Source organism: Poromitra crassiceps, assembly GCF_964638095.1.
Source record: "Poromitra crassiceps genome assembly, chromosome: 2".
In the NCBI taxonomy this organism is placed as follows: domain Eukaryota; kingdom Metazoa; phylum Chordata; class Actinopteri; order Beryciformes; family Melamphaidae; genus Poromitra; species Poromitra crassiceps.
This window is the reverse complement of record NC_139624.1, coordinates 15841751-15868924: the sequence shown is the minus strand read 5'-3', so window position 1 is coordinate 15868924 and position 27174 is coordinate 15841751. Positions and strand designations below refer to the sequence as shown.

Genomic DNA, 27174 nt, shown 5'->3' with positions numbered 1-27174 from the left:
GTTGTGACCAAGACGCCAGAAACAGCTCTGGGCCGTGAAGCAAATTGAACATGGTGGCCAAGCTTGGTATTGCAAGTCATGTGATGCCCTGCAGCCCACAAACTGTTTTTCCCATCCACTTACATGGAAAAAGCAGCAGCTGTAAAACTCAGCGGAAATGTTTCGAAAAGTCAAAAACCACTCTTTCAGTTATCAAGTTTTATATTATTGGGTCCCTTTTTCTTCAGAATCCACCAAGAGACGCTTTCTGAAGCTCCTCTCTCTCCATGGCTCTGGCCACTATAACTCTGAGCCTGGGCCCACTCCTGAACACAAGCAGACATGTCACATGACCTTGGGTTGCACATCATGGAAATAAAACCAAGAAACATTTCTCCACCTCGAGGAGAAATTGGAAAGGGATCTCAATGTAGAGATGATGCCTGATGATTGGAAGGGAGCTTGGGAGAGTGTCTGTAACAGAGTCAAAGCAATTCAACTCATGATTTTGCACAGAGCCCACATATACCCTTCCCAACCAAGCCAACCCGTAACCTACTGAATCGTGAGTGACCATAAAACATTTCAGTTGGCCGCAAAAACAAAAAATAACATTGGGGGGAAAAAATTAATTTTAAATTCTCCCCGGATCTTTTGTTGTTGTTGTTGCTCCAAGTGAAATGTTTTTTGGTCACTCACGATTCAGTAGGTCACGGGGTGGCTTGGTTCCGGCCTTAAAACTCATTATATCCACCTTATTTTTGGCGGCCATTTTTGCCTGATCTGCCTGATCTGCTTCTTCCGGTGTGATCCTCCCAGCCTTGTTGCTGACAGCTTGACGCCCGTCTGGGCGAACGGAGCAAATCACCAATCAGGTCCAGCTTGGCAAAAATCTCATCGATAAATATCCCTTTAAGAGCGCAGTGCATTCATGGGTAATCGCCTGCTGTGGCTAATATTAGCCGCTAGTTAGTTATGTTACATGTCAGTAAAACGCCACTGAATGACCAAATTGATATAACTTTTAACCATTTCGAGTAACACTGTTTCCATACGGATCACCAGCGTTAGTTTTTGTTGTTTATAACGTGGCAATATTCATAACGTTTTCTATCTCGGATGCGTTATTTCGAATCGCACATAGGTTACGCCTGGCGCAACCTATGTGGGTTTCAGGACGAAACAGACTCGAGCCACTAACGTCATCTTAAGAGCACAATATTCCTGGAATGCAAGTTTAACTAAACAGTTACATGTCCTCTGCATTCTACATAAAATTAAGATATTACGGGTTGTTTTATTTTGTATGTTACATACCGGTACTTATTGACCAAGTTATGTTCAATTCAGCCAGGGTACAAGAGACTGAGTGTAGGTGGCCATCTTTTCAAATCAAGTAGAATACCATTTAGGAAATGGCAAGCTGCAACAATAAGTCACATTAAAATGCTAACATTCTGTGAAAGAAAGTGCATTCTGTTGAACTGGATAACAGACAAGGTTCCTTTCAAAACATATTGGCATAATGTGATCCTTGAATATGTATCATTAGATTATCTGACATGCATGTTACATAACAAAGATTATTTCGCAGCTGTACAATTCTCAAACGAATTATTGAACCAAACCTGTCAGATTTAGTGTAAAAGAAATCATCAGAAACTAATAGAAAAAGCTCAGAATGAAAATGTGTTGATGGTAAACAAATTTCCACTTTAAAGAGCGCATCACTCAGCTGCGTCGTAATTACAGGTACGCATCTCTCTCTCGCATTCACTGTAGTTGAGCCGACCATGTCAAACCACACTGCAGTTTCATCCGTGGCTATGATGTCCCTTGCCTATATCTTCTTTGACTCAAATCCGCGTTGAAAATGTGACAAAATCCACGAGCTTCTCTGTGAAGTGTCTGCCGTATTTCTGGGAAACAGTTGTGTTGTGTTCTGACAGAAAAGTTGTTGCAGTGGAGGAATCTGTCAAGCGAACCGGAGCGAGCAGCAAAATCTTCCCACCGAGGCGTAGATTTCTTTAGCCCGCATCCTGATCATTCTGCGGGAGACTGAGGTGACGTGCCCGCATGCTATTGGTGCGTTCCTTTATCGCAAAATAACTGGGATGTGGAGGCTAAATGACATCACATCCGTTTTGTTAGCGTTCCATTTGCAGAAAACTTGAGCTGGGAAGTTCACTGTTCATTGGTCAGATCCAGTCGCTAGCCAGGCTAGCCATTGTTAGCCATTGTTAGCAATAAAATTGACAACATGGCATTTCGCGGCAATTTGCGCATACAAACACTGCAGCCTCATGTCCACACAGATAGATGTTAGGCAGTGCTGTGTGTACAGCTGATTTAATGAGACACAAACAAAACAGAAGTGCTAAACAACATTACTACGATTATACTACTACTGTTGTTGCGCGGCGCAGCCATCTTGGATTTTTGAGGTTGGGGCTGCTGAGACTCCTACGAGTTTGGAATGGGACATACCAGCTCTGATGACGTCACCGCCCAGCTCATGACCTTTGAAGTCGTAAGATTACCAGTCCCCAGTTATAAAGGAATGCACGATATGTATCACGGGTCGCAATATCGCTCAGCAAATGTGACGTCGCAAATGCAAGTAAAAAAAAGGCCGGCGAAAGGCGTCAAATTGAGACCCGTGTTTTATTTACAAAATATGTAGCCAGACCCCGCTTCTATATGGGACCTGCGGCAATTTGGGACTCGGCTTTTCATTCACGTTTTATGGTAGGTACAATGGTGAAAGAATCATTTGCTACTTGTCTATGTCCTTAGGTATGCTATTTTAAATGTATTTCATGGACTCCTGGGTCTTGGTATTTGTACTTCTATTTGATGCTGGCACTTTCGCCACTTTGTCTATGTCCGTAGGTAGGCTATTTCAATTTTGTATTACTTTTTATTTACTGTTGTTTTGTCTGGAACTTTTTATGTGGCTGTCTTGGCCAGCTCCCCCTTTAAAAGATCTCAATGGCACTAACCTGGTTAGAAATGGGTTAAATAGAAAATAAATAAAATAAACAGGCTCCGCCTGAGCTATATCTCGTGACAAATGTCAAGTTTATTTGCCATTTACAACAAAAAAGTGGTTTGATGAATTGGAAGTAGCTTTTTTATTAGCACAACATAAATCACTAAAAAGTGAAAGGAACGTCATGATGTTATTTCAGTAAAGTCGAACTTGGCCGATGTTCAGGGGCGGGGGGCGGGGCATGACAATTTGTCTTCCTCTAAAGGAGACAAAGTCTGAGACTGAATTAGATGTTGATTTTATGTTGATTTGATTTCAGGCTGGTAGATGGCACAGTACACACTTGCACACACACGCACGCGCGCGCGCACACACACACACACACACACACGCACAGGAAACAGTCTTACCTCTATCTTAGCTGAAGACAGGCAATAAAACCAGTTTTCTACCATCTAGACATTCAGACAGACAGACAGGCAGGCAGACAGATAGACAGGCAGACAGACGGACGGACGGACAGACGGACGGAGAGACAGAACACAACAGAACAAAAAGAACAAAAGAAAAGCTGGTCTAAGTGGGGAAAGTTAGTGAAAGCTAACGCCACTATCATGCATTTACATGATATTACATAATAATAACAATAAACATTATTAATAATAATAACAGCTAGAGGTTAGATTCTCTGCCCGAACCCGAACCCGGCCCGATCGGGCCCGCGGGCCGGAATATCCCTTCTATTCCTCGGGCCCAGGTCGGGGCGGGCCGGGCTCATGGTCAGATATTGGGCCCATAAATGCATCCAATGGGACGGGCCGGGCCCAGACAGAACGGGCTCGGGGTTGGGTCGAGTTGGGCTTGTTTTTCTGGGCCCGATCTAAGCTCTAATAATTAAAAGTCAATGAAACGCCATTATATGTTCAGTACTGTGGTTTCACTCTCAAACGATCGTATCAGCAGATGAATAGAATCACCAAACCTGTTTTTATTGAATAGGCTATATGTGGCTATGAATAGGCCTATTTGTGTTGATCTTTCTCTCTCAACACAGCACATTACTTGAAATAACTAAAAACAAACAAGTAGAAAAAGTTTACCACATGGGTCAAGAAATGTGGTCAAAACACGGCTTAGTCTACTTTAGTTCTTCATTTTATTCCTCTTCCTGTCTCTCCCTGCAAAGCGCAGTGCGCCCTGGGAGCAGGGTGCTGCCCGAAACTAGGGATGCACCGATATGAACATTTTGGCCGATGCCGATAACCGATATTAACATTGCTGTTATGGCCGATAACCGATATTTACCGATGTCGATATGATCTGTATAAAACCACATTTTTATGATCATCACATTTTGTACATACTGAAAAACACATGTTAACATTGAATTTGAAAAAGTTATGCATTTCTTTATTTGCAAAGCCTTTGGAAAAGCCCATAAATCATAGATTTACTGCATTATTTCATATCAATGTGAAGAATTTGGCTGATAATGATAACCGATATTAACATTGCAACATCTGACCGATACCGATATGACCGATATGTTAAAAAATGACTAACATCGGCCGATACCGATATGATTGCCGATATATCGTGCATCCCTACCCGAAACGTTACCACCGGTGTGAATAAACACTCGAATTTGGAGCCCTGCAGTGTGCGAGCTTTCTTCCTTTACACACTACCACACTAACCATACGGAAGCTAGACATCATTTTAGTTTCAAAATAAAAGCGCCAATGTATTACTGCATGACTCACTACGGGTTAAAATTGACTTTTCGAAGCCACAACATTGCGTTAATTTAAAACAGGTTTCTATGCAAATGTGTTCTTCATGTCCTCTTTGGTACTTGGGGGTATTTCGGATCACACACACAAAACGGTTGCAATGGTATACTTTTATTTTGAAATTCGTAACGGGAAGTTTTGGTTTTATTCTGACTTAACCGTGAGCAACCGGCATAGCGTCTTTGCTTCCCTCATTCACGTGTGCCTTGGTATCAGAAATATCTATCGTATGAAGACGAGCTATATGACTGCTTTTGGCTCATTGCCTCCTAGTTTTTCATTGGATATTGACGGGATTCCACATGCACATGAGTTGAGTTGAGTTGAGTCGGGTCGTTGCACCAGTTTACACTACAAGAGAAATTCAAACATGTTTGATATAATCGTTGTGGCTCCGACTGGCTCTGACTGGAGTCGGGAGGCAGTTTACACTAGGGTTGGCACGATGGACGATGGCATCGACCATCGTGATTGGTCGACCCCCCATGGACCTCTGAGCCTTCTACATCGGATCATCGTGATTAATTATCTGTTCGAATTAAATTTGTGCCGTTTTAATAATAAAACATACCACTTACCGTGACGCGTGGGGGACGCGCCGGCAGCATTAAACGAGCGCGCCCAGTTCAGACTCAGAGAAGCCTCCCCTCCCCCTCCTCCGCTCTACTGCTTCTCTGCACTGGGAGCGCTTGTTTAATGGCGCCGGGGCGTCCCCCGCGCATGAGAAGTCAGTTCTTTTGTTGTGAAAACTTTTAAGAGAAAGAAGAAACTTCACGTTCTTTCCTGTTTTCAACCCACAGTGAGTACAAGTCTTCCAATGTGAATTTAACTCGCCTGTTTCCAAAGTGAAAGTTGAAGTTGATTGATACAGCACTAGCAATATTGAACGGCGCAAAACAAATAGGCTAACGTTAACGTTACAGTCAGATCCTGACCAACAACGTGTGTGTGTTGAATTTAACTAGCTGGCAGAAAAGTGACAGAATTACTGGGGGATATAAAACGTTAGATTCGCGTGGGCTTTTGAACCTAATAAGAGAGAGTTGAGGAGACTGGAGAGAGTTGAGAGAGAAATACAGCAGCAGCAGCAGCTAGGCTACTACTAGCTGTTACAGCAGTACTGCTTGAGTCGCCTGGCTCTGTGCAGTGGCGTATGGCCCATTTCCACCGCTCTAAGTAGCCTGCCTGTCGGCCTCATGAAGAGCTCAGCTGTCCTGCTTTTAACGTGCATTGCAGCAGCTGATGGCATAAATGACGATGCCATCGTTAATCACGATGTTTGACTGTGAAACAATCACGATGGATATTTTGGTGACATCGCCACAACCCTAGTTTACACTTGACGATTAGAAATCTGTACCCATCATACACTAACCGATTATGCTGCCGACTGGCACAACAACTGCCCACAACAACTGCAGACTAGAGTCAACAAAGACAGACTGAGCCCAACTGGACATCCTGTGTAAAATCGGAGGGAAACTCTTGTAGTGTATTTTAGGTATTAGCCGCGCGCCCTCTGGAGTATGTCCCGGCCTTAAGGGGCCATTCAGACAGCTTACAGCGCTACGCAGTGGCTGCTGCGGGTAGTGCAGCTGTAGTACATCATCGTCATGAGAGTGTCTCACTTCACCCCCCTTTCTGCCTTCTTCCCCTCAAACCACGCATGCGTGTGTGCTATGGATGTATTATGTGTGAATGAACCAGGGTTGCCTCAGGGGACGTTTTTAAAAGGCTGTAGGCTATTTTGTAGCTTTAGTTTAATTTCTCTCTTGTGTTTGTGTCATCGGAGCCCTGTTGTTAAAACATGTCCTGCTGCTGAAAGGCAAGGTTTCAATTTGAAAGAACTAACTGAAGGAAGGAAGTGAGAGTGGAGACAGAAGGTGCAGTGAGAGTGGAGACAGAAGGTGCAGTGAGAGTGGAGACAGAAGGTGCAGTGAGAGTGGAGACAGAAGGTGCAGTGAGAGTGGAGACAGAAGGTGCAGTGAGAGTGGAGACAGAAGGTGCAGTGAGAGTGGAGACAGAAGGTGCAGTGAGAGTGGAGACAGAAGGTGCAGTGAGAGTGGAGACAGAAGGTGCAGTGAGAGTGGAGACAGAAGGTGCAGTGAGAGTGGAGACAGAAGGTGCAGTGAGAGTGGAGACAGAAGGTGAAGTGAGAGTGGAGACAGAAGGTGCAGTGAGAGTGGAGACAGAAGGTGAAGTGAGAGTGGAGACAGAAGGTGCAGTGAGAGTGGAGACAGAAGGTGCAGTGAGAGTGGAGACAGAAGGTGCAGTGAGAGTGGAGACAGAAGGTGCAGTGAGAGTGGAGACAGAAGGTGAAGTGAGAGTGGAGACAGAAGGTACAGTGAGAGTGGAGACAGAAGGTGAAGTGAGAGTGGAGACAGAAGGTGCAGTGAGAGTGGAGACAGAAGGTGCAGTGAGAGTGGAGACAGAAGGTGCAGTGAGAGTGGAGACAGAAGGTGCAGTGAGAGTGGAGACAGAAGGTGCAGTGAGAGTGGAGACAGAAGGTGCAGTGAGAGTGGAGACAGAAGGTGCAGTGAGAGTGGAGACAGAAGGTGCAGTGAGAGTGGAGACAGAAGGTGCAGTGAGAGTGGAGACAGAAGGTGCAGTGAGAGTGGAGACAGAAGGTGCAGTGAGAGTGGAGACAGAAGGTGCAGTGAGAGTGGAGACAGAAGGTGCAGTGAGAGTGGAGACAGAAGGTGCAGTGAGAGTGGAGACAGAAGGTGCAGTGAGAGTGGAGACAGAAGGTGCAGTGAGAGTGGAGACAGAAGGTGCAGTGAGAGTGGAGACAGAAGGTGCAGTGAGAGTGGAGACAGAAGGTGCAGTGAGAGTGGAGACAGAAGGTGCAGTGAGAGTGGAGACAGAAGGTGCAGTGAGAGTGGAGACAGAAGGTGCAGTGAGAGTGGAGACAGAAGGTGCAGTGAGAGTGGAGACAGAAGGTGCAGTGAGAGTGGAGACAGAAGGTGCAGTGAGAGTGGAGACAGAAGGTGCAGTGAGAGTGGAGACAGAAGGTGCAGTGAGAGTGGAGACAGAAGGTGCAGTGAGAGTGGAGACAGAAGGTGCAGTGAGAGTGGAGACAGAAGGTGCAGTGAGAGTGGAGACAGAAGGTGCAGTGAGAGTGGAGACAGAAGGTGCAGTGAGAGTGGAGACAGAAGGTGCAGTGAGAGTGGAGACAGAAGGTGCAGTGAGAGTGGAGACAGAAGGTGCAGTGAGAGTGGAGACAGAAGGTGCAGTGAGAGTGGAGACAGAAGGTGCAGTGAGAGTGGAGACAGAAGGTGCAGTGAGAGTGGAGACAGAAGGTGCAGTGAGAGTGGAGACAGAAGGTGCAGTGAGAGTGGAGACAGAAGGTGCAGTGAGAGTGGAGACAGAAGGTGCAGTGAGAGTGGAGACAGAAGGTGCAGTGAGAGTGGAGACAGAAGGTGCAGTGAGAGTGGAGACAGAAGGTGCAGTGAGAGTGGAGACAGAAGGTGCAGTGAGAGTGGAGACAGAAGGTGCAGTGAGAGTGGAGACAGAAGGTGCAGTGAGAGTGGAGACAGAAGGTGCAGTGAGAGTGGAGACAGAAGGTGCAGTGAGAGTGGAGACAGAAGGTGCAGTGAGAGTGGAGACAGAAGGTGCAGTGAGAGTGGAGACAGAAGGTGCAGTGAGAGTGGAGACAGAAGGTGCAGTGAGAGTGGAGACAGAAGGTGCAGTGGTTCCAAGCCGGTGAAAGCCCACACGTGCGCCGCTCACACATGTGCACACAGACGCACGCACGGACCCGACCTGTAAAACCTGCACCGCTTACTTCAACACCTGGGTGTGAGTTTTCTCTTTTTTCCCCCGACAAAAATAATTTCTAATTTATTTTAAAATGAATAATTATTATAATGACACCATATTCTCTTCAGTTTAGAACAAAACACTTTAGTAAGTCTATAACTAAAAATGTATTCTGCAGCTGCCTCTTTAGGTGGTACAGGTACACCCTCAGGGCTGCCGATTGGGGGTGGGGGGAAGGGGGGGGGGGGCATATTTGTACAGTTGTCCAGGGCCATGGATCAGGGGTTCCCAAAAGGGCCCTTTTATTATTATTATTATTATTATTATTATTATTATTATTATTATTATTATTATTATTATTATTATTGTTAATATTTGATTTGCTTTGTTTTTTGTAATACATTTACCTATACTCTTTCTGTTACCCTCTGGATACTTTAATTCAACCATAACCATACATGTGAGTATCCCCGCCCCTCTAATAAGATTTTTCCCCCCTGCTAGATCTTTTAAACAACTTCTGTCCTCATCATAGATAGGACATTTTTAATCAGAATTGTAATCCTTTAAATGTGAGTTGCTATACATATATATATATATATATATATATATATATATATATATATATATATATATATATATAAGTTATATACGTTTTGAGAAAGGGGCAGATATAATAAGTTATCTTCTTCCCTGTCCTTCCCGGCCAAGTTGTTGGTGTTGTGTATTGGTCAGAACAAACAAATAAACAAACAAACAAACAAATAAATAAATAAATAAATACATACAAATTGTGTCTTTGTGTGTGTTGTTGGTTTTTGTACAGTGTCAGATTGAACAAAATCCATGTTAAAGAGCCCGTCAGAGTTGAATTATTAAATATTAAACAAGCGCTGAGGTCAGAGGTCACACGTGTGTGTGTGTGTATGTGTGTGTGTGTGTGTGTGTGTGTGTGTGTGTGTGTGTGTGTGTGTGTGTGTGTGTGCATGTGTCTACCCTTGCGTGGTGAAGGTCCACTCCATACATGGAAAGTTTTTTCACGTTTTCCAGGTAGTGCATCTCTGCTTCAGCTGGCGTCATACCCCTACACACACACACACACACACACACACACACACACACACACACACACACACACACCTCACATCAGTGAATCAATGTAGACCATAGATCCCGCCCAACTCTAGAAAATAACAAACCCAGGCCTATCCGAGCCCGGTTTGAACCTAAAATGCTCGTAGTAAGTAGGGATGGGTATTATTTCGTATTTTGGCAATACAGTGCTGAGACAATACTTTTAAAATGGTGTCGGTGCCTAAACGGTGCCTGAACTGACACTTTTTAAAATTCAAAGTGGATTTTAAGCAGGTTTTTTGTAAAGATTTCAAGTGCCGCGCTCCAAACGATAAAGTTAGTGAAAGTGCATGCATTGTCGGTTTTGGGCACTGGAGGGCAATATTTCACTCAGCAGTTCCAAGCCCCCAGGAACAACGCCGGGCTGTGAACGAAATGGAACATGGTGGCCAAGCTCGGTATTGCAAGTCACGTGACGCCATAAGGCCCAAAAAGAGAGATTCCCATCCACTTACATGGGGAAAGCAGCAGCTGTTAAGCTCAGGCAAAAAATGTCTGGGTGTCAAAAACGACTCTTTCAATTATAAAAAAAGAAAAATTAGCTATTTTTTCTTCAGAAGCCACCAATAGCTGCATAAAGCTGTATTTTCTGGGGCTCCATGAACGTGCATCCATGAATGCGCATCTAGGCCACGGGAACGCTGCTTCACAGCGATATCAGTTCATTGTTTGTTCGTTGTGTTATTCTACAGTCCGATTTTCGCTTTTATTAAGATATGAAGTCGTGTTATTTGACATGAGTAGCCCACCGGAATGTGGACAGATAAGAACTGATAACCCAAAACAGAGGTTTGGGATTAGGTGTGTTTTCTGTGTGGTTATGACATGGAGATGTAGAGACAACAAGCTAACACTATTAGCTATTATACAACACGTAGATCCGACCAAGCAATCTGATTGGAAGAACAACATTGACCAGTCTGAACAGAGTGTGGAAAGACAGATGTATCTGTCAATACAAACGTTAGACTGGTCAAAACACTGGTCTTTCTTGTAGTGACATATGGCAGTGAAACATGGACTGTGCGGAAAGGGGAAAGGAGAAGGATAGATGAGCTGTGGTGTTGGCGACGAGTCCTGAAAACACCATGGACAGCAAGAAGGACCAACAAGTCAGTGAACCAATACAAGCAGAAATGTCTCTGGAGGCCAGCATCCAGAAGCAGAAACTTGGATATTTTGGACATATTATGAGATCAGGAGGTAGGATGGAGAAGGATATTATGCTGGGAAAGACTGAAGGAAGTCGAGGTAGAGGAAGACCAAAAGCAAGATGGATTGACACCATAAAAGAAGTGACGGGGGAGAGGACCTGTGACTGAAACATCTCACACAGAAGAGAGACAGTTGGAGGACAGGAATCTATATAGTCACCAAGGATCACTTGATGGAACATAAAGAAGAAGGTGTTGTTAGTCCTAAATGACTACGTTTACATGTGCACAATATTCCACTATTATTCCGAAAAGGACAATATTCTGAATTTGATGAGGGTCATGTAAACAGCATAATTTATTCTATTTGGATTTTCCGAATTTAGCATTTTCCGATTAAGACATGTGGGATATGCCGATATTATTCTGGTTTTAGGAGAATTCTTTGTAGCCTGGTAAACCCTCCGGTCATGTGAACTCACATTGTGTTTCCTTCTACTAGACCGTCTGGTCTCTGCCCCGGGGTGGGGGCTTTCAGATTTTACAAAGTGCACTAGCCAATCAGGGACCTGCCTCATAGTTGACATCGTAACCGGCCAATCAGGAACGCTGCTGGCAAAACAGTAATGGCTGCCTCCATGGTTCTCCACCTCGAGCAGTAACATCAAAGTTCGTGGAGTTTAAACAGCCGTAAGTGCAGTTATTGCAGAAATAGACTCAATAACAACAATTAAACAAAAACAGGAGTATGCAACACTGGAGTTTCTCAGCTGAAAATACTTTTTCGCTGTGTGTGTGTGTGTGTGTGTGTGTGTGTGTGTGTGTGTGTGTGTGTGTGTGTGTGTATGTATGTGTGTGTGTGTGTACATTAGAGATGCGCGGATGAGCTTTTATGCCATCCTAATCCGCGTGTATGCATGAACCGTCCGCCCACCATAAATCCAGCAAATTATTTCATACTATTTATAGATCCGCGCCCGCCATGCACCTGACATTTCACAATGCTATAAAAGGAGCGAACTTACGGTTTCTGCTGCCGTTGGTGCGATCGCTGCAGTCCAAGACTCCAAATAAACTTCCATGCTGTATTATGTCCAGTCCACCACTTGCCCTCATGTAGTTTACTCGACACGTCTTCTCTTCAAACACGTCTTCAGCGGAGACTCAGCTGAAGCACATGGCTATTGTTTTGTTTACGGCCGTGGGTCCTTTGGGGGATCTACAATAGGCGACTAAGAATGTGCCTGACGAAAAATGTAGCTTAAAATACGTTCATAGACTAGAGAACGTAATTCATATTATTTGTCCTCATTAATGATACATCGTTTCAACCGCCCGCAAACCATCCGCTATTAATTAATCAGAATGTTTATTTTTATGATCCGGCCCGCCCGCGGGGGTGGGATATCCGCGGTCAGCGCGGTTATAACTGCGGCCCGCGCATCACTAGTGCACGTGCATGCGTGTGTGTGTGTGTGTGTGTGTGTGTGCGTGTGTGTATGTATGCGTGTGTGTGTGCATGTGCATGCGTGTGTGTGTGTGTGTATGTGCGCGCGTGTGTGCGCACGTGCGCATGTGCTAACCTGTAGCTCCTGTGCAGCTCCATGATCTTCTCCTCCAGCTCCTTGGTTTGGTTTGGAGCGAAAGAAAGATCACTGACGTAATCTGAGCCCGACTCCTCTGAAACAGCAGAGGGCAGCAGAGTTCAGAAGATTTGTGAAGAATAGAGTAGAATAGAATACAGTAGAGTAGCGGCTCCGTGGTTAGCACTGTGGTGGCCTCACAGCAAGAAGGTTGTGGGTTTGAATCCACACTCAGTCCTTTATGTGTGGAGTTTGGATGTTCTCCCTGTGTTTGCGTGGGTTTCCTCCCACAGTCTAAAGACATGCTGTGTTAGAACCAGAGTAGAGTAGAGTAGAGTGTTACCAGGGTCGTAGTCTCCCAGCTCTGATTGGACGGTATAGGAGCCGAGGACGCTGTGAGTGGAGAACGAACAAGGAAGTCGACCAGAAACTACATCCTGTCTGAGCTGGAGAACCAGGAAGTACCTACACACAGAGAGGTCAGAAAGAGAGAGAGACAGACAGAGAACCAGTACATTTTGACAAAATGAAAAACTTGACCAACCTTACATGAAGTCTATGAGGATCATCTCCGTCTGAAGAGACCATATTGTAGTCCGGCAGAACCTGAGGTTCGTGTCGAGTGAAATGGCCTCAGCAGCACTTGTGCTCACTGTTTGACATCATCATCTGACACGTTATCAACGTTTTGATTGGCTGTTGCATGAAACTAGTTTCACAAAGTTGAGAGTTTTGCAATTATTGCAGCAACAACTGAATTTCAGATAAGTTTCAAGTGCGTTGCAGAGGGTTTTACACCATGCAACTTAGCTTCAACCAACTGAAGTTGAGTGAGAAAGCTGCACCGTGTAATACCAGGCTTCGTTTTTGAGCATGAACTATAAGATTTGATTGACACGTGTGTGACCCAACCTGGTGATGTCCTCAGACAGCTGGGCGGGGTCTGGAGGATAAAACTTCACATTAAACGAGAAGTTCCAGGGAACACCTGAGAGAGAGACAGGTAGAGAGATACAGACAGAAGGAGAGAGAGACAGGTAGAGAGACACAGAGGGAGAGAGAGAGAGAGATGTTTTATTCAGTGTTATTAAGCAGTTCTTCAATGCTTAAAAGCGCCGTGAAATTTGTCCTCCACATTTTAGTCATCCTGGCTCGTCCTCCTCCATGGTCAGGCCAGGAGCGGTGGGCAGCTGCAGTGAAGCGCACGGGGACCAACTTCTTCCAAACCCCACTGGTGAGACATCCATCTTCTGCATGTTTTAGTGGGGTCCATATTGATGTCAAATGGAGGAAACCCCAGGACATGCAAACACCACACAACAAGCTAGCCCACCTGAGCACCAGGCACCGAAGGCAGCATCCTGGGCGAGAATCGAACCCAGGACCTTCTTGCTGTGAGGCGAGAGTGCAAGGCAAGAACGCTAACACTGCGCCACCGTGCCCCCACCTGAAGCTACAGTATATCCACAATAACACCTGGAAAACACGCATCACATGACCTCACCACACACGTCACATGACCATACACTGGGCATGTGCGTGCCGCTGTGAACAGGAAGCAGATTGTCTACGAAGAGATTTTGTTGCCTGTGATTGGTTCTCCATGATGAATTAACACGTGGTTTCCTCTAAGCCACATGTGTCAAACTCAAGGCCCGGAGACAAAATCTGGCCCGGCACCAGATGTTATGTGGCCCGCGACAGCTAGCAAAGAATACAATTTGTGCAAAACAATTCTAATTTTAATTTGTTCTAATAGTTGTATGCTACTAGTTGTCTGTCATTATTTTTTCCTATACTTCTGTTTTCAGAGCTAGTTATTAATTATTAAGTTATTACTAAAATAATAATCTAATCAGAGGCAATTATGTAATATGATAACAAGTAGGCTAGATACATTTATATTGTATAATCATGTTACATTTACAACCGGCCCTTTAAGGGCCACCATAATGCTGATGTGGCCCGGGTTGAAATGGAGTTTGACACCTCTGCGTCTAAACGATTTGCAATAGTTTGCAACAGGCTTTGTGGTCTGTTGCCTCTGGTTTGGTGGGCGTGTCAGAGGTGTTAGCCAATCAGCAGTGACATGTATATGAACCCCGCTGTTTAAAAAGGGCGGTGTGCACAGCGGATCCAACAGATGGCTGCAACGCTTGCGTCACACAACAGGCTGTTCAAAGCATTGCTGTTTCTGCTGGAATCAACTGTTTGCTATGTGTTGACAGGGCTGAACTCAACCCTGACGTCGTTTATTTTCTCCTGGAAAAGGGTCACGTGACAGGGGCGTGACGAATCAGGGAAGGACACGCCGTGACTAGTGTCCTCTAGAGAGAGAGTGGCATCAGCGGAGGACCAGAATGCGTGACTCATAAGCCAATGAACAGCCAGGAAGGGGTCTCGCGCTACTTTTGAATGCTAAAATAAAGCTGATAATGTACAATTTGATTCAAGGGGGAAAAAAAACTTTCAAAATACAACACAAACTGTCCATTTTGCTGCAACTCGACAGTGCTGCTTAATCCAGGACCTTACTTCCTGGAACTCTTGAGAGTAAAAAACGGGCCCATTGGAGTGAACGGAGATGTCGCGACTCTTCTATCTACATGGCTCTGGCCGTGACTGTTAAGACCTAATCAGGACGTGAACATGGGCACATGGGAGAAGTTAGCCAGTCTGCCAGAAAGGGATGAACAGAGGAACAGAGGAATCGCTATACAACTCTTCAATGTTTCATTGCACTTTTGTTTTTGTTTGGTTGTTAAGAGATAGGCGAACGCCGTTCGGAAGGGTGGGGCGATGGCCTCCGTCACCCCCGGCCGATCGAAAGGGAGTCGGGTTCAGATCCCCGAATCTGGAGTGGCGGAGATAGGCGCCGCGAGGCGTCCAGTGCGGTAATGGTTAGGGTCAGGCAAGTCAAATAATTTGGTTCATTTCAATGAAAGTTGCTCACCAGTACATGTGCTGAAAAAGTTGCGACTCCTACTTCCTGGTGGGCCCATTGAGTCTGTGCAGTAGTGGGGTTTTTTTGCCGCCCCCCCCCCCCCACACACACACACACACACACACATGAACAGAGTTATAGGGCTCTATCGTTGCAGCGGCGCAGTTTCTAGGCCGAGCGCCAGCCGCAGCGCAAAGCAGTGGGCGTGGAAAGGCGCACTTGATATCTTGGTATCGGCGCTAAACTCAGCCTCAACCATTATAACCACGCCTTTTAAGCGTAAAATTATGCATTGTCCGCTCATTGGAGAATTGCAGGGAAGAGACACACGCTTGCCTTTTAAGCTCCAATTCCTGGACAAATCCGGTAAAACCAGACAAAGCCAAGGGCTCCGCCGCCCCCCCCTCCCTTCATCCGGTCTGTCTATCTCCATATATAGGCTATTATTCCATATTATTATGCTTCTCAAACCAATCTAACTGCAGTTTCAATACTGCAAGCATGTAAATACGCTACACTATAGCAAGATCAAAGTGAAAATAATGTTCTAAATGCATCGGATAGAAAATTATATAGCCTATGGCTGGATGTCATGAGATTAGATGAAAGTCTGGGCAGAATGATATCGTTTTATCTCTTCTCCCCCACTGCACGATGCAACATCCTCTGAATGACACCTATCACTTTTACTGGATCTGATTACTTTATTCTATTTTATTTACAGGATTTTATTATTGAGTAATTGTATTTTATTTGGCCTATATATGCCTCCCCCCCCACCCCCTGCCCACAGGCACTGACAAATATGTTAATTCTCAATAAAATCTTCAGTAATCAATCAGAGTGGCTTTAATAGCCAGATTGGCAGCAGCTGGCGCAGTGTGGTCAATATGGCAGACCAAAACCGCTCCACTAAATTCACAGCAGAGGAGAAGATGGTGCTGGCGACTCAGGTGATATATCTGTCCACCATTCATTTTGAATAGCTACAAAACAACTCTTTACTTAAGTCGTTTATTCATCTATCCATCCAGGTTCAAATGTACCATCGCGCACTGTTTGGGGAGGGGAATTACTCCCGCCGGGAGCGGCCGATATGCGCTGCGGCTTGTTCAGCACCTCGGACAGCGCCGCTGCCACAGACGGGGGAAACATTTGGAAATAATTCTAACTACTATGCTTTGCACACAGAAAAAATAAATACAAAAGACAATTCTGTAATGAATAGCTGTAATGAAGAGTGGGGTTTGAAGAAGCGCTACACAACAGTTTATCCAGTTTCTCTCTTTCTCTCTTTCTTTCTCTCTCCCTTTCTCTCACATTAAACGATATACATGCCTATAATGTCAATTATCTGAATGAAATAATAATACATATTAATTAGGAATATTAGTAATATTAGTAGCCTAGCTAATTTCGGGGGGGGGGGGGGGGTAATAAAACGTAGAGCTATATTACACATAAATGGGGATTATTATGATAGCCTAAACTAAATTTATGAAACTGCATTACAGCTTCACCCAAAGCCTGAGAAGGGTTGCAATCTTATATTCTATTGTATTCTAAAGTATTTTTTTCTATATATTGTATTCTCCATTCACTTTCCTGTCCCCGGTGCACAGAATCCTGCTTTAGGCCTGCTTTTCAAAAGCGCAAAGCGCTAAAAGTAGGCCAGGTCGGAAGATGGCTGGAAGATAGCAGTACGCCGGTATTTAGCGCCGACACGCCCACTTCGGTGCATTCAGGGACTCCGCCACGCCCATTCGGCCTAAAGCGCATTTGGCAGCCTAAAGCCTATTGCTATTTTCCCGAAACAGGCGCAAGGCACGTTTTTTTGCGGTTAAGGCCCGTAATAGCGCCGATGGCCTGTGGGAGAATAGGGCCCATTGTGGCCAGGCCAGAGCCATAGAGAGAGAGGGAGGTCCAGAAAACGCCTCTTGTACGGCAACCATTTTAGGGCATCCTCGTCATTCAGAGGTTTGGCTGTCATTCCTCAGTCTAAGCGTTGTCCTAGTTCAGGGGCACTCAATTAAAATTCATAGAGGTCCAGTTAGAGAAAATGTCCTCAAGCAAAGGTCCGGAACATTGTAACGTACAGTAGCTTGCGTTATGATTCAGTCCCATTGAACTTAGGCTACTTCAATGATTGCAGTAGCCTAATGGTACAATGTCTGTATGTAGTCAACGACTGACTGTGAAATCAAAATAAACATCAACAATGTTTATTTAGTTTTCATATTTAACTGGATTAATTATAAATAACTAGCCTACACTAATAATAAATACATGTTCTTTTCTCATTTCAAGTAAAATAATGGCTGCATTTAAAAATAACATACAACAGAGTGCTTTGGGAAAATGTGCATCTTAAAAGTGTTTTGATTTGAGAAAGAAAATCTTCTTTTCTTCCCTTAACTCCACCTTTTCTCTTGAGAGAAGTGAGTTCCCTATCTATCTATCTATCTATCTATCTATCTGTCTCAGTGTCTGTCTCTATCTATCTATCTATCTATCTGCCTGTCTGTCTGTCTGTCTGTCTGTCTATCGATCGTTCGCAATGCAAACGTCACATGCCGTTGGGCAGTGAATGTGTGAGTGTGCCCTCAGTCTGGATTTGAGTGTGTTTGCTCGTGTGGCGCTTTCACAGACAGGTTAGGATCGCATCGCACTTCACATGAGACATACTGCCTGGTTTTTAACTGCCCGTGAGAACAATGAATGAACATCTAAGAGTCTGCCTGCTCCGGATTAAAACAAAATCTTTGTTTTTGTTTTTTGAGCACGCCATGTGAAATGACTTGTATCTCTCGCATATCTCCGTGTAGGACAATCTCTCGCCTGCAGCACTGAACCGACTAGAACAGGCAGAATCGAATCGGATATTTGATTGGCTGAGTAGCATCACGTGTGATGATTTACAGCGCATGCATTGGTCTATGCGCTTCCTGGCAGATTAAACCAGTACCGTAAAGGGTAGAAAAGCATGTGCCGGTTAAAAAAGAAAAGCTCGGTGAAATGCAACGATTCTCAATGATTTGTAGGTTATAGGGCTCGGTCCGGATAGGACGGCGTCTGGGTCCGGATGCGGACCGGAGTCCGGACTTTGGGGATCGCTGTCCTAGTAAACCATGTCGAGTGTGCTCTGAAACACCTTCAGTCCTCACATGAAAACGCTGTCATTCTTCCTGCATTACTGTTTCACTCCTCACACGTCAGTCATCGCACAATACGGCTTCACTCGTCAGTCATCAGTCCTCACTCGTCAGTCATCACTCGTCAGTCATCAGTCCTCACTCGTCAGTCATCACTCGTCAGTCATCACTTATCACTCAAACTAGCTGTCAGTCATCACTCCTCACGTCTCACATGAAAACGCTGTCATTCGTTGTTTTTGGTTGTTCTTCCGTGTGAAATGACAGCGTTTTCGTGTGAGACATGAGGAGTGATGACTGACAGCTAGTTTGAGTGATAAGTGATGACTGACGAGTGAGGAGTGATGACTGACGAGTGATGACTGATGACTGACGAGTGATGACTGATGACTGACGAGTGATGACTGACGAGTGATGACTGACGAGTGATGACTGACGAGTGATGACTGACGAGTGATGACTGACGAGTGAGGACTGATGACTGACGAGTGAGGACTGATGACTGACGAGTGAGGACTGACGAGTGATGACTGACGAGTGATGACTGACGAGTGATGACTGACGAGTGATGACTGACGAGTGATGACTGACGAGTGATGACTGACGAGTGATGACTGACGAGTGATGACTGACGAGTGAGGACTGATGACTGACGAGTGAGGACTGATGACTGACGAGTGATGACTGACGAGTGATGACTGACGAGTGAGGACTGATGACTGACGAGTGAGGACTGATGACTGACGAGTGATGACTGACGAGTGATGACTGACGAGTGAGGACTGATGACTGACGAGTGAGGACTGATGACTGACGAGTGATGACTGACGAGTGATGACTGACGAGTGATGACTGACGAGTGATGACTGACGAGTGATGACTGACGAGTGATGACTGACGAGTGATGACTGACGAGTGAGGACTGATGACTGACGAGTGAAGCCGTATTGTGCGATGACTGATGTGTGAGGAGTGAAACAGTAATGCAGGAAGAATGACAGCGTTTTCGTGTGAGGACTGAAGGTGTTTCAGAGCACACTCGACATGGTTTACTAGGAGACATGACAACTGACAACACTTAGACTGAGGAATGACAGCCAAACCTCTGAATGACGAGGATGCCCTAAAATGGTTGCCGTACTCTTGGTGGGTTCTGAAGAAAAACGGACTGATAATTTAAAACTTGATCACTCAAAGAGTCGTTTTTGACTTTGAGTGAAACACAGAAAAATGTTCCCAGAGTTTTACAGCTGCTTCTTTCCCCATGTATGTGTATGGGAAAAATACTTTCTGGGCCCAAGTGTGTCATGTGACATGCAATACCGAGCTTGGCCACTTCGCCAAAATGGCTTCACAGCCCAGAGCTGTTGCTGGGGGCTTGTGTCTGCATCTCTTTTTCCACCTTTCCAGAGTGAAACACAAGCCCGGAGTTTTCACACTAAACCAGCAGCATTTCACTTCTTATCCAGTTTCAGGCGTCGGAAGTAGCGTGGATGCTAAGCGTAAACAGAGTAGCGTGGATGCTAAGCGTAAACAGAGTAGCGTGGATGCTAAGCGTAAACAGAGTAGCGTGGATGCTAAGCGTAAACAGAGTAGCGTGGATGCTAAGCGTAAACAGAGTAGCGTGGATGCTAGGTGTAAACGTAGCAAAAGTTATGTGTTTTAAAATGTAAACATTCTTGTAGATGTAACCTTACAAAGCAGCAAACTGAATATACTTTACATATCAACAATAGAAACACATCACATGTGTTGTAAACGTAGTCTTCAGCACAAGAATTTCACACGTGATACTTGTACTACAGAGTGACAATAAAAATCTTGAATCTTGAATCTTGAATCAGAACAATAGAAACACAGCAGAACAATAGAAACACTCCTTCCAATGTAAGTCATGTTCTATTGTAAATAATCACCTCTGAGCTGCTTCTTCATCTCCTTCGACGGGTCCAACCAGTTCTAAGGAGGTCAGAGAGAGAAAGAGAGAGGTCAGAGAGAGAGAGAGAGAGGTCAGAGAGAGAGAGAGGCCAGAGAGAGCGAGAGAGAGGTCAGAGAGAGAGAGAGAGAGAGGTCAGAGAGAGAGAGAGAGAGGCAGGTCAGAGAGAGAGAGAGAGAGGTCAGAGAGAGAGAGAGAGGTCAGAGAGAGAGAGAGGCCAGAGAGAGCGAGAGAGAGGTCAGAGAGAGGGAGAGAGAGAGGTCAGAGAGAGAGAGAGAGAGGCAGGTCAGAGAGAGAGAGAGAGAGGTCAGAGAGAGAGAGAGAGGTCAGAGAGAGAGAGAGAGAGAGACAGGTCAGAGAGAGTGAGAGAGAGGTCAGAGAGAGAGAGAGGCCAGAGAGAGCGAGAGAGAGGTCAGAGAGAGGGAGAGAGAGAGGTCAGAGAGAGAGAGAGAGAGGCAGGTCAGAGAGAGAGAGAGAGAGAGGTCAGAGAGAGAGAGAGAGGTCAGAGAGAGAGAGAGAGAGGCAGGTCAGAGAGAGTGAGAGAGAGGTCAGAGAGAGAGAGAGGACAGAGAGAGCAAGAGAGAGGTCAGAGAGAGGGAGAGAGAGAGGTCAGAGAGAGAGAGAGAGAGGTAGGTCAGAGAGAGAGAGAGAGAGGTCAGAGAGAGAGAGAGAGGTCAGAGAGAGAGAGAGAGAGGCAGGTCAGAGAGAGTGAGAGAGAGGTCAGAGAGAGAGAGAGGCCAGAGAGAGCGAGAGAGAGGTCAGAGAGAGGGAGAGAGAGAGGTCAGAGAGAGAGAGAGAGAGGCAGGTCAGAGAGAGAGAGAGAGAGAGGTCAGAGAGAGAGAGAGAGAGAGGCAGGTCAGAGAGAGTGAGAGAGAGGTCAGAGAGAGAGAGAGGCCAGAGAGAGCGAGAGAGAGGTCAGAGAGAGGGAGAGAGAGAGGTCAGAGAGAGAGAGAGAGAGGCAGGTCAGAGAGAGAGAGAGAGAGAGGTCAGAGAGAGAGAGAGAGAGAGAGGTCAGAGAGAGAGAGAGAGGTCAGATAGAGAGAGAGAGAGGCAGGTCAGAGAGAGTGAGAGAGAGGTCAGAGAGAGAGAGAGAGGTCAGAGAGAGAGAGAGAGAGGTCAGAGAGAGAGAGAGAGAGGCAGGTCAGAGAGAGTGAGAGAGAGGTCAGAGAGAGAGAGAGGCCAGAGAGAGCGAGAGAGAGGTCAGAGAGAGGGAGAGAGAGAGGTCAGAGAGAGAGAGAGAGAGGCAGGTCAGAGAGAGAGAGAGAGGTCAGAGAGAGAGAGAGGCCAGAGAGAGCGAGAGAGAGGTCAGAGAGAGAGAGAGAGAGAGAGGCAGGTCAGAGAGAGGGAGAGAGAAGCAGGTCAGAGAGAGGGAGAGAGAGTTTAGAGAGAGGGAGAGAGAGGCAGGTCAGAGAGGGAGCGAGGTCAGAGAGAGGGAGAGAGAGTTTAGAGAGAGGGAGAGAGAGGCAGGTCAGAGAGGGAGCGAGGTCAGAGAGAGGTCAGAGAGAGAGAGAGAGAGAGGCAGGTCAGAGAGAGAGAGATGACAAAGAGAGAGGTCAGAGAGAGAGAGAGAGAGAGAGAGGTCAGAGAGAGAGAGATGACAAAGAGAGAGGTCAGAGAGAGATGTCAGAGAGAGACATGTCAGAGAGAGAGAGACGTCAGAGAGAGACGGGTCAGAGAGAGAGAGAGGTCAGAGAGAGAGAGAGAGGTCAGAGAGAGACGTCAGAGAGAGATGGGTCAGAGAGAGAGAGAGGTCAGAGAGAGAGAGAGAGGTCAGAGAGAGACGTCAGAGAGAGATGGGTCAGAGAGAGAGAGAGGTCAGAGAGAGAGAGAGAGGTCAGAGAGAGAGAGAGAGAGGTCAGAGAGAGACGTCAGAGAGAGATGGGTCAGAGAGAGAGAGAGGTCAGAGAGAGAGAGAGGTCAGAGAGAGACGTCAGAGAGAGATGGGTCAGAGAGAGAGAGAGGTCAGAGAGAGAGAGAGAGGTCAGAGAGAGAGAGAGAGAGAGGTCAGAGAGAGAGAGAGAGGTCAGAGAGAGAGAGAGAGGTCAGAGAGAGAGAGAGAGAGGTCAGAGAGAGAGAGAGAGGTCAGAGAGAGAGAGAGAGAGGTCAGAGAGAGAGGTCAGAGAGAGAGAGAGGTCAGAGAGAGAGAGGTCAGAGAGAGAGAGAGAGGTCAGAGAGAGATGTCAGAGAGAGATGGGTCAGAGAGAGAGAGAGACATCAGAGAGAGACGGGTCAGAGAGAGAGAGAGGTCAGAGAGAGAGACAGGTCAGAGAGAGAGAGAGAGAGGTCAGAGAGAGAGACAGGTCAGAGAGAGAGAGAGAGAGGTCAGAGAGAGAGAGAGAGGTCAGAGAGAGAGAGGTCAGAGAGAGAGAGAGAGGTCAGAGAGAGAGAGAGAGAGAGAGAGAGAGGTCAGAGAGAGAGAGAGAGGTCAGAGAGAGAGAGAGAGAGGTCAGAGAGAGATGGGTCAGAGAGAGAGAGAGAGGTCAGAGAGAGAAAGACAGTACCAGATTAATCCACTGGGTATACTGAGACTGAGTTACAGCCACGACATCAAAGAAAGTGCTTTCCCAGTCTGTCTAGTCGCTTGTCTTTTCAGTAATGACTTCAAATCCAACATCAGGAACAGTACCAAAACTTAAACGGCAATATTTTGGATTTGGATTGAAACTAATGTCTAATACTTGATGCTACTAGATTCTTACTAGTTTATTACAGTGTCTCTAGGATTGCTCACTGTCCAGTAGAACATGATGGACTATAAACTGGGACAACAGATGATGCTTCTGAAGCACTCATAGCTGGTTAAATGTGGATGAAACTCCCTCTTTGCTGTCTGTGGAAAGTAGGAGAACTGATGGTTTGTACCTGATGTGTGTGTGTGTGTGTGTGTGTGTGTGTGTGTGTGTGTGTGTGTGTGTGTGTGTCTGTATGAAGGTCCAAACGACTCAATAAACATGCGCAGCTATCGACTGAACGTGTCACACACGCATGCTTTGACGCCTGTGTAGCAAAGCAACGCTTGACGTGTCATGTAGTTTCCCCATTGACTTGTAATGGTCACGCGTGTACGCGCACGCTTACGCGCTCTGACTGCTGCACCCCGCGTACATTTACGCGTAAATTTACGCGTAATGTTTATGCGTTTTTCGCGAACGCATGCATAAACGCACGCATGAAGATAATAGAACAATTTTGTCACACGCGCACATGCACGCGGACTATGACGTGCGCAAACTACATCACGCGTGACAACAAGCTGCGTAGCGTAGCTACTTACAGCGTGTACACGTGTGGCCAATGTTGGAGAAATTTCGTTACGCGTTCACACACACACACGCGCGTTCGCAGTTTTTGATACTACGCCACCGGAAGTGTATCTGCATCGCGCACAACAGTCCGCGTACATGAACGCCTCGCGTAGTTAGCTTCTATCTTATTCTATTTCCATGTTTTATTTTCATCCAGTTCATGCCAGTGACCAAAATATCACCCACAAGTAGGGCTGCAACTAACGATTATTTTCATAATCGATTAATCTGTCGATTCTTTTCTCGATTAATCGATTAGTTGTTTGGTCTATAAAATGACAGAAAATGGTGGCAAATGACGATCAGTGTTTCCCAAAGCCCAAGATGACGCCCTCAAATGTCTTGTTTTGTCCACAACTCAAAGATAATATCAGTTTACTGTCATACAGGAGCAAAGACACCAGAAAATATTCACATTTACGAAGCTGGAATCAGAGAATTTAGACCTTTTCTCTTAAAATTGTACTCAAAACGATTAATCGATTATCAAAATAGTTGTCGATTAATTTTCTGTCGATCGACTAATCGATTAATCGATTAATCGTTGCAGCTCTACCCACAAGCCCATGGCCTACATTTTAGAACATAATTCGCCCATTAATCCTCATAAACAGAATTGAAAAGTGTAATAATGGATATATGAGTCGGTGTGTGTGCGCGCACGCGTGTGTGTGTGTGTGTGTGTGTGTGCGTGTGTGTGTGCGCGTGCGTGCGCGTGTGTGTGTGTGTGTGTGTGCGTGAGCGCAGCAACTACTCGAACACAGCTGACACTTGGGCTGCCTATGATGTACATAAGAGCCTACAGTACATTGCATCATTAGATTTTGGTATTGTTTGGGTTTGGATTTGGGTTTCCATGGTCTTTAATGATTAAAATGGAGGGAAAAGGAATTACCTTCTGGTTCTCTGCATCACTGAAAGTCAGACCGAAGTAGTCTCTCTCCAGCAGGTTGATGCTCTCACACACTCTGTCACACAGATGCTGACCACGAGCACGCTTCTACACACACACACACACACACACACACACACACACACACACACACACACACACACACACACACACACACACACACACCTCAGTTAACATCAGTATTTAATAATACTATTACTACCACTAACAACAACAACAACATTAGGCAACCACGTCATGTGTGGGTGAGCAACCCAATGCATTGTGGGTACTCCTGATAAGCTCCTGATACACTGCACCTCTATGCTGCAGCTGTACAGCGCTCCATCCAGCAGGGTGACTCTGCACTGCATGGTCCTAAAGCTCAGCGGGTTCCTGACGGGTGAACGAGCGATGCGACTGGACGACGACAGCTGGCTGGCCGTGTCCTCGCCCAATGAGCTGTGAGGCCGGCTCAGGGAAGGCCCGCCCTGTAACACAACAGGAAGTGATGTCATGTTATGCTGTGCCTAAGTCACGCCCTCTTCCGGGGGTCCCCATGAGGCCTTAAGGGAGTGAATTCCCCATTCATTTTTTCAGGAACTCGTTACCTGTTTGGGTGTGGAGTGGGCAGCGGCCTCGGGGAAAGACTCCGCCTCCTCACCTGGCGATGTCATGGTGATTCACCTGGAACACAGCAACCCGTTACCATGGAAACACAGGCACCGTTGACTATATTGTTGAGCGATAAAAGAGATCATGGCCTCCTGAGGAGGACAGAACAGAGAGAGCAGGTAGGTAATAACAGCGCTGTCAGCCTTTACTTCCTGGTGCAGAGCATGCTAAATGGTAAAAATGCTAAATGGACTGCATTTATATAGCGCTTTTATCCAAAGCGCTTTACAATGTGCCTACATTCACCCATTCACACACCGAAGGCGGCCAGCTGCCACGCAGGGTGCTGGCACAGCCATCGGGAGCAATTCGGGGTTCAGTGTCTTGCCCAAGGACTAGGGGTGTCAGAATATATCGTCCCACGAAATTTCGCGATAGTAAAACGTCACGATATGTATCGTTGAGATGAAATCTCATATCGTGAATTTTTTTTTTTTTTTTTTTTTTTTTCAAAAGTAGACAAAGAAACGTCTTTGTTTGTTGAAGTTCAATGTGTGGAAAGTAGTTCAGTTGAACAAGTCTCTGAAGAGACACATGAGAAGTTATACAGGAGAGAAACCATTCAATTGAGTTTCTGGCAAAACTGTTTACTTGACAGGAAAAACTGAAGATGCATAAAAAATAGACTAAGAAAAGTCTTGTTGTTTGAGTTTGAAGAAAAACTGAAGATGCATAATGAGAATTTATACTGCTGAGAAACCTTTTAGTTCAAAGTAAATCTAAGTGACGGTGTAACTCATTCTATTTCAAGATAAGCCTTATCTCCAATCTCATGTTTTTTCTAGTTGTTATTGTAATAACAATTTCCCACAACAGCATGTTTTGTATTTGTGCATTTCAAATAAAATACTACTTTTCCAGTCATATATTGTCATTATTCAAGTTTAAAAAAATATTGTTAAAATCGTATCGTATCGTATCGTTATCGTGAACCCAGTATCGTGATACGTATCGTATCGTGAACTGAGAGGCCATTTACACCTGGCATTAACATGCGTTTTCTGCCATCAGATTGCAATCCGATTGTATTTTATCACTTCAGCCTGATTCCATTTACACCTGGCACTAACATGCGTTTTGGGTGAACAGATTGCAATCCGATTGCTCTCCAGCTCGAACGTCATCACGCGCGCGCCCCCTGAACGTGTGCATGCATGTTTGCATACATGCACAGGGAAATAGAGGTTATTGTTAAGCTCAAATGCACAGTGAACGTCCCCTTCACCTGGACAAAACGATGGCCGATCACGCAGCACTGCATCTATAAAAAGGACACGTTGCTCTGCCCCTGCCACTTTTCTTGTTCTTGTCCTTGGCCTGTCTGTAAGCCGTGTTTCCATTACTAAATATCGCAATAAAAATCGGGTAATGCAAACACGTAAATTTCGAAAAACCTCCCAAATATTGCAAAAAGCTTTTGCGCTCTCATAAGGTAGTTTTTCAGACGTGTCGATATAGCAGTTTTCTCTGTAGGTTCTTCTCCCATGGAGCTGGGAGACACTGGGTCCGAGACACACACACATACGTTTTCCGTGCATGTCATTGGCTGTAACCACCTGTGTTGCGTTCAGGTAACATCCTAAATTACAATGTTATACAATTGAGAGCATAATTTGTCTTTTATCTCAACACTTCTCCTTTGGAAAAGGAGCGGAAAATGAAAGGAAAATGAGGGAGAAAGGGTTCGATAAGCCGTGGCAAAACCTCAGCAGCAAAACTTTGAAGCAACGCTACCTAGCAGAAAGAGAGTGTTGTGCAAAAGCGGAGCGGGGGGGGGGGGGGAGAGAATTTTTAGCCGGTCCACAGGCTGCCTGTGTGTGTGCGCATTTGACACAGCGGCGAGATGAGGGCACACACCGGTGCGGTGTATTTCCGT

General features: G+C 45.7%; 1 protein-coding gene across 1 annotated transcript in view; it reads right to left on the bottom strand.

The window, feature by feature from the left end:
• epb41l3a (erythrocyte membrane protein band 4.1-like 3a) overlaps window positions 1-25300 on the bottom strand; it is a gene marked incomplete at both ends in the record, with an annotated part of 83219 nt that extends 57919 nt beyond the window's left edge. The window contains 8 exons of the mRNA XM_083661138.1: window positions 9520-9607; window positions 12395-12491; window positions 12738-12859; window positions 13307-13382; window positions 20407-20449; window positions 24627-24731; window positions 24944-25114; window positions 25235-25300. Of these exons, the coding sequence (XP_083517264.1) occupies window positions 9520-9607; window positions 12395-12491; window positions 12738-12859; window positions 13307-13382; window positions 20407-20449; window positions 24627-24731; window positions 24944-25114; window positions 25235-25300 (768 nt within the window). The remainder of the gene's footprint in view (window positions 1-9519; window positions 9608-12394; window positions 12492-12737; window positions 12860-13306; window positions 13383-20406; window positions 20450-24626; window positions 24732-24943; window positions 25115-25234) is intronic.
• Window positions 25301-27174: the final 1874 nt, after the last annotated feature.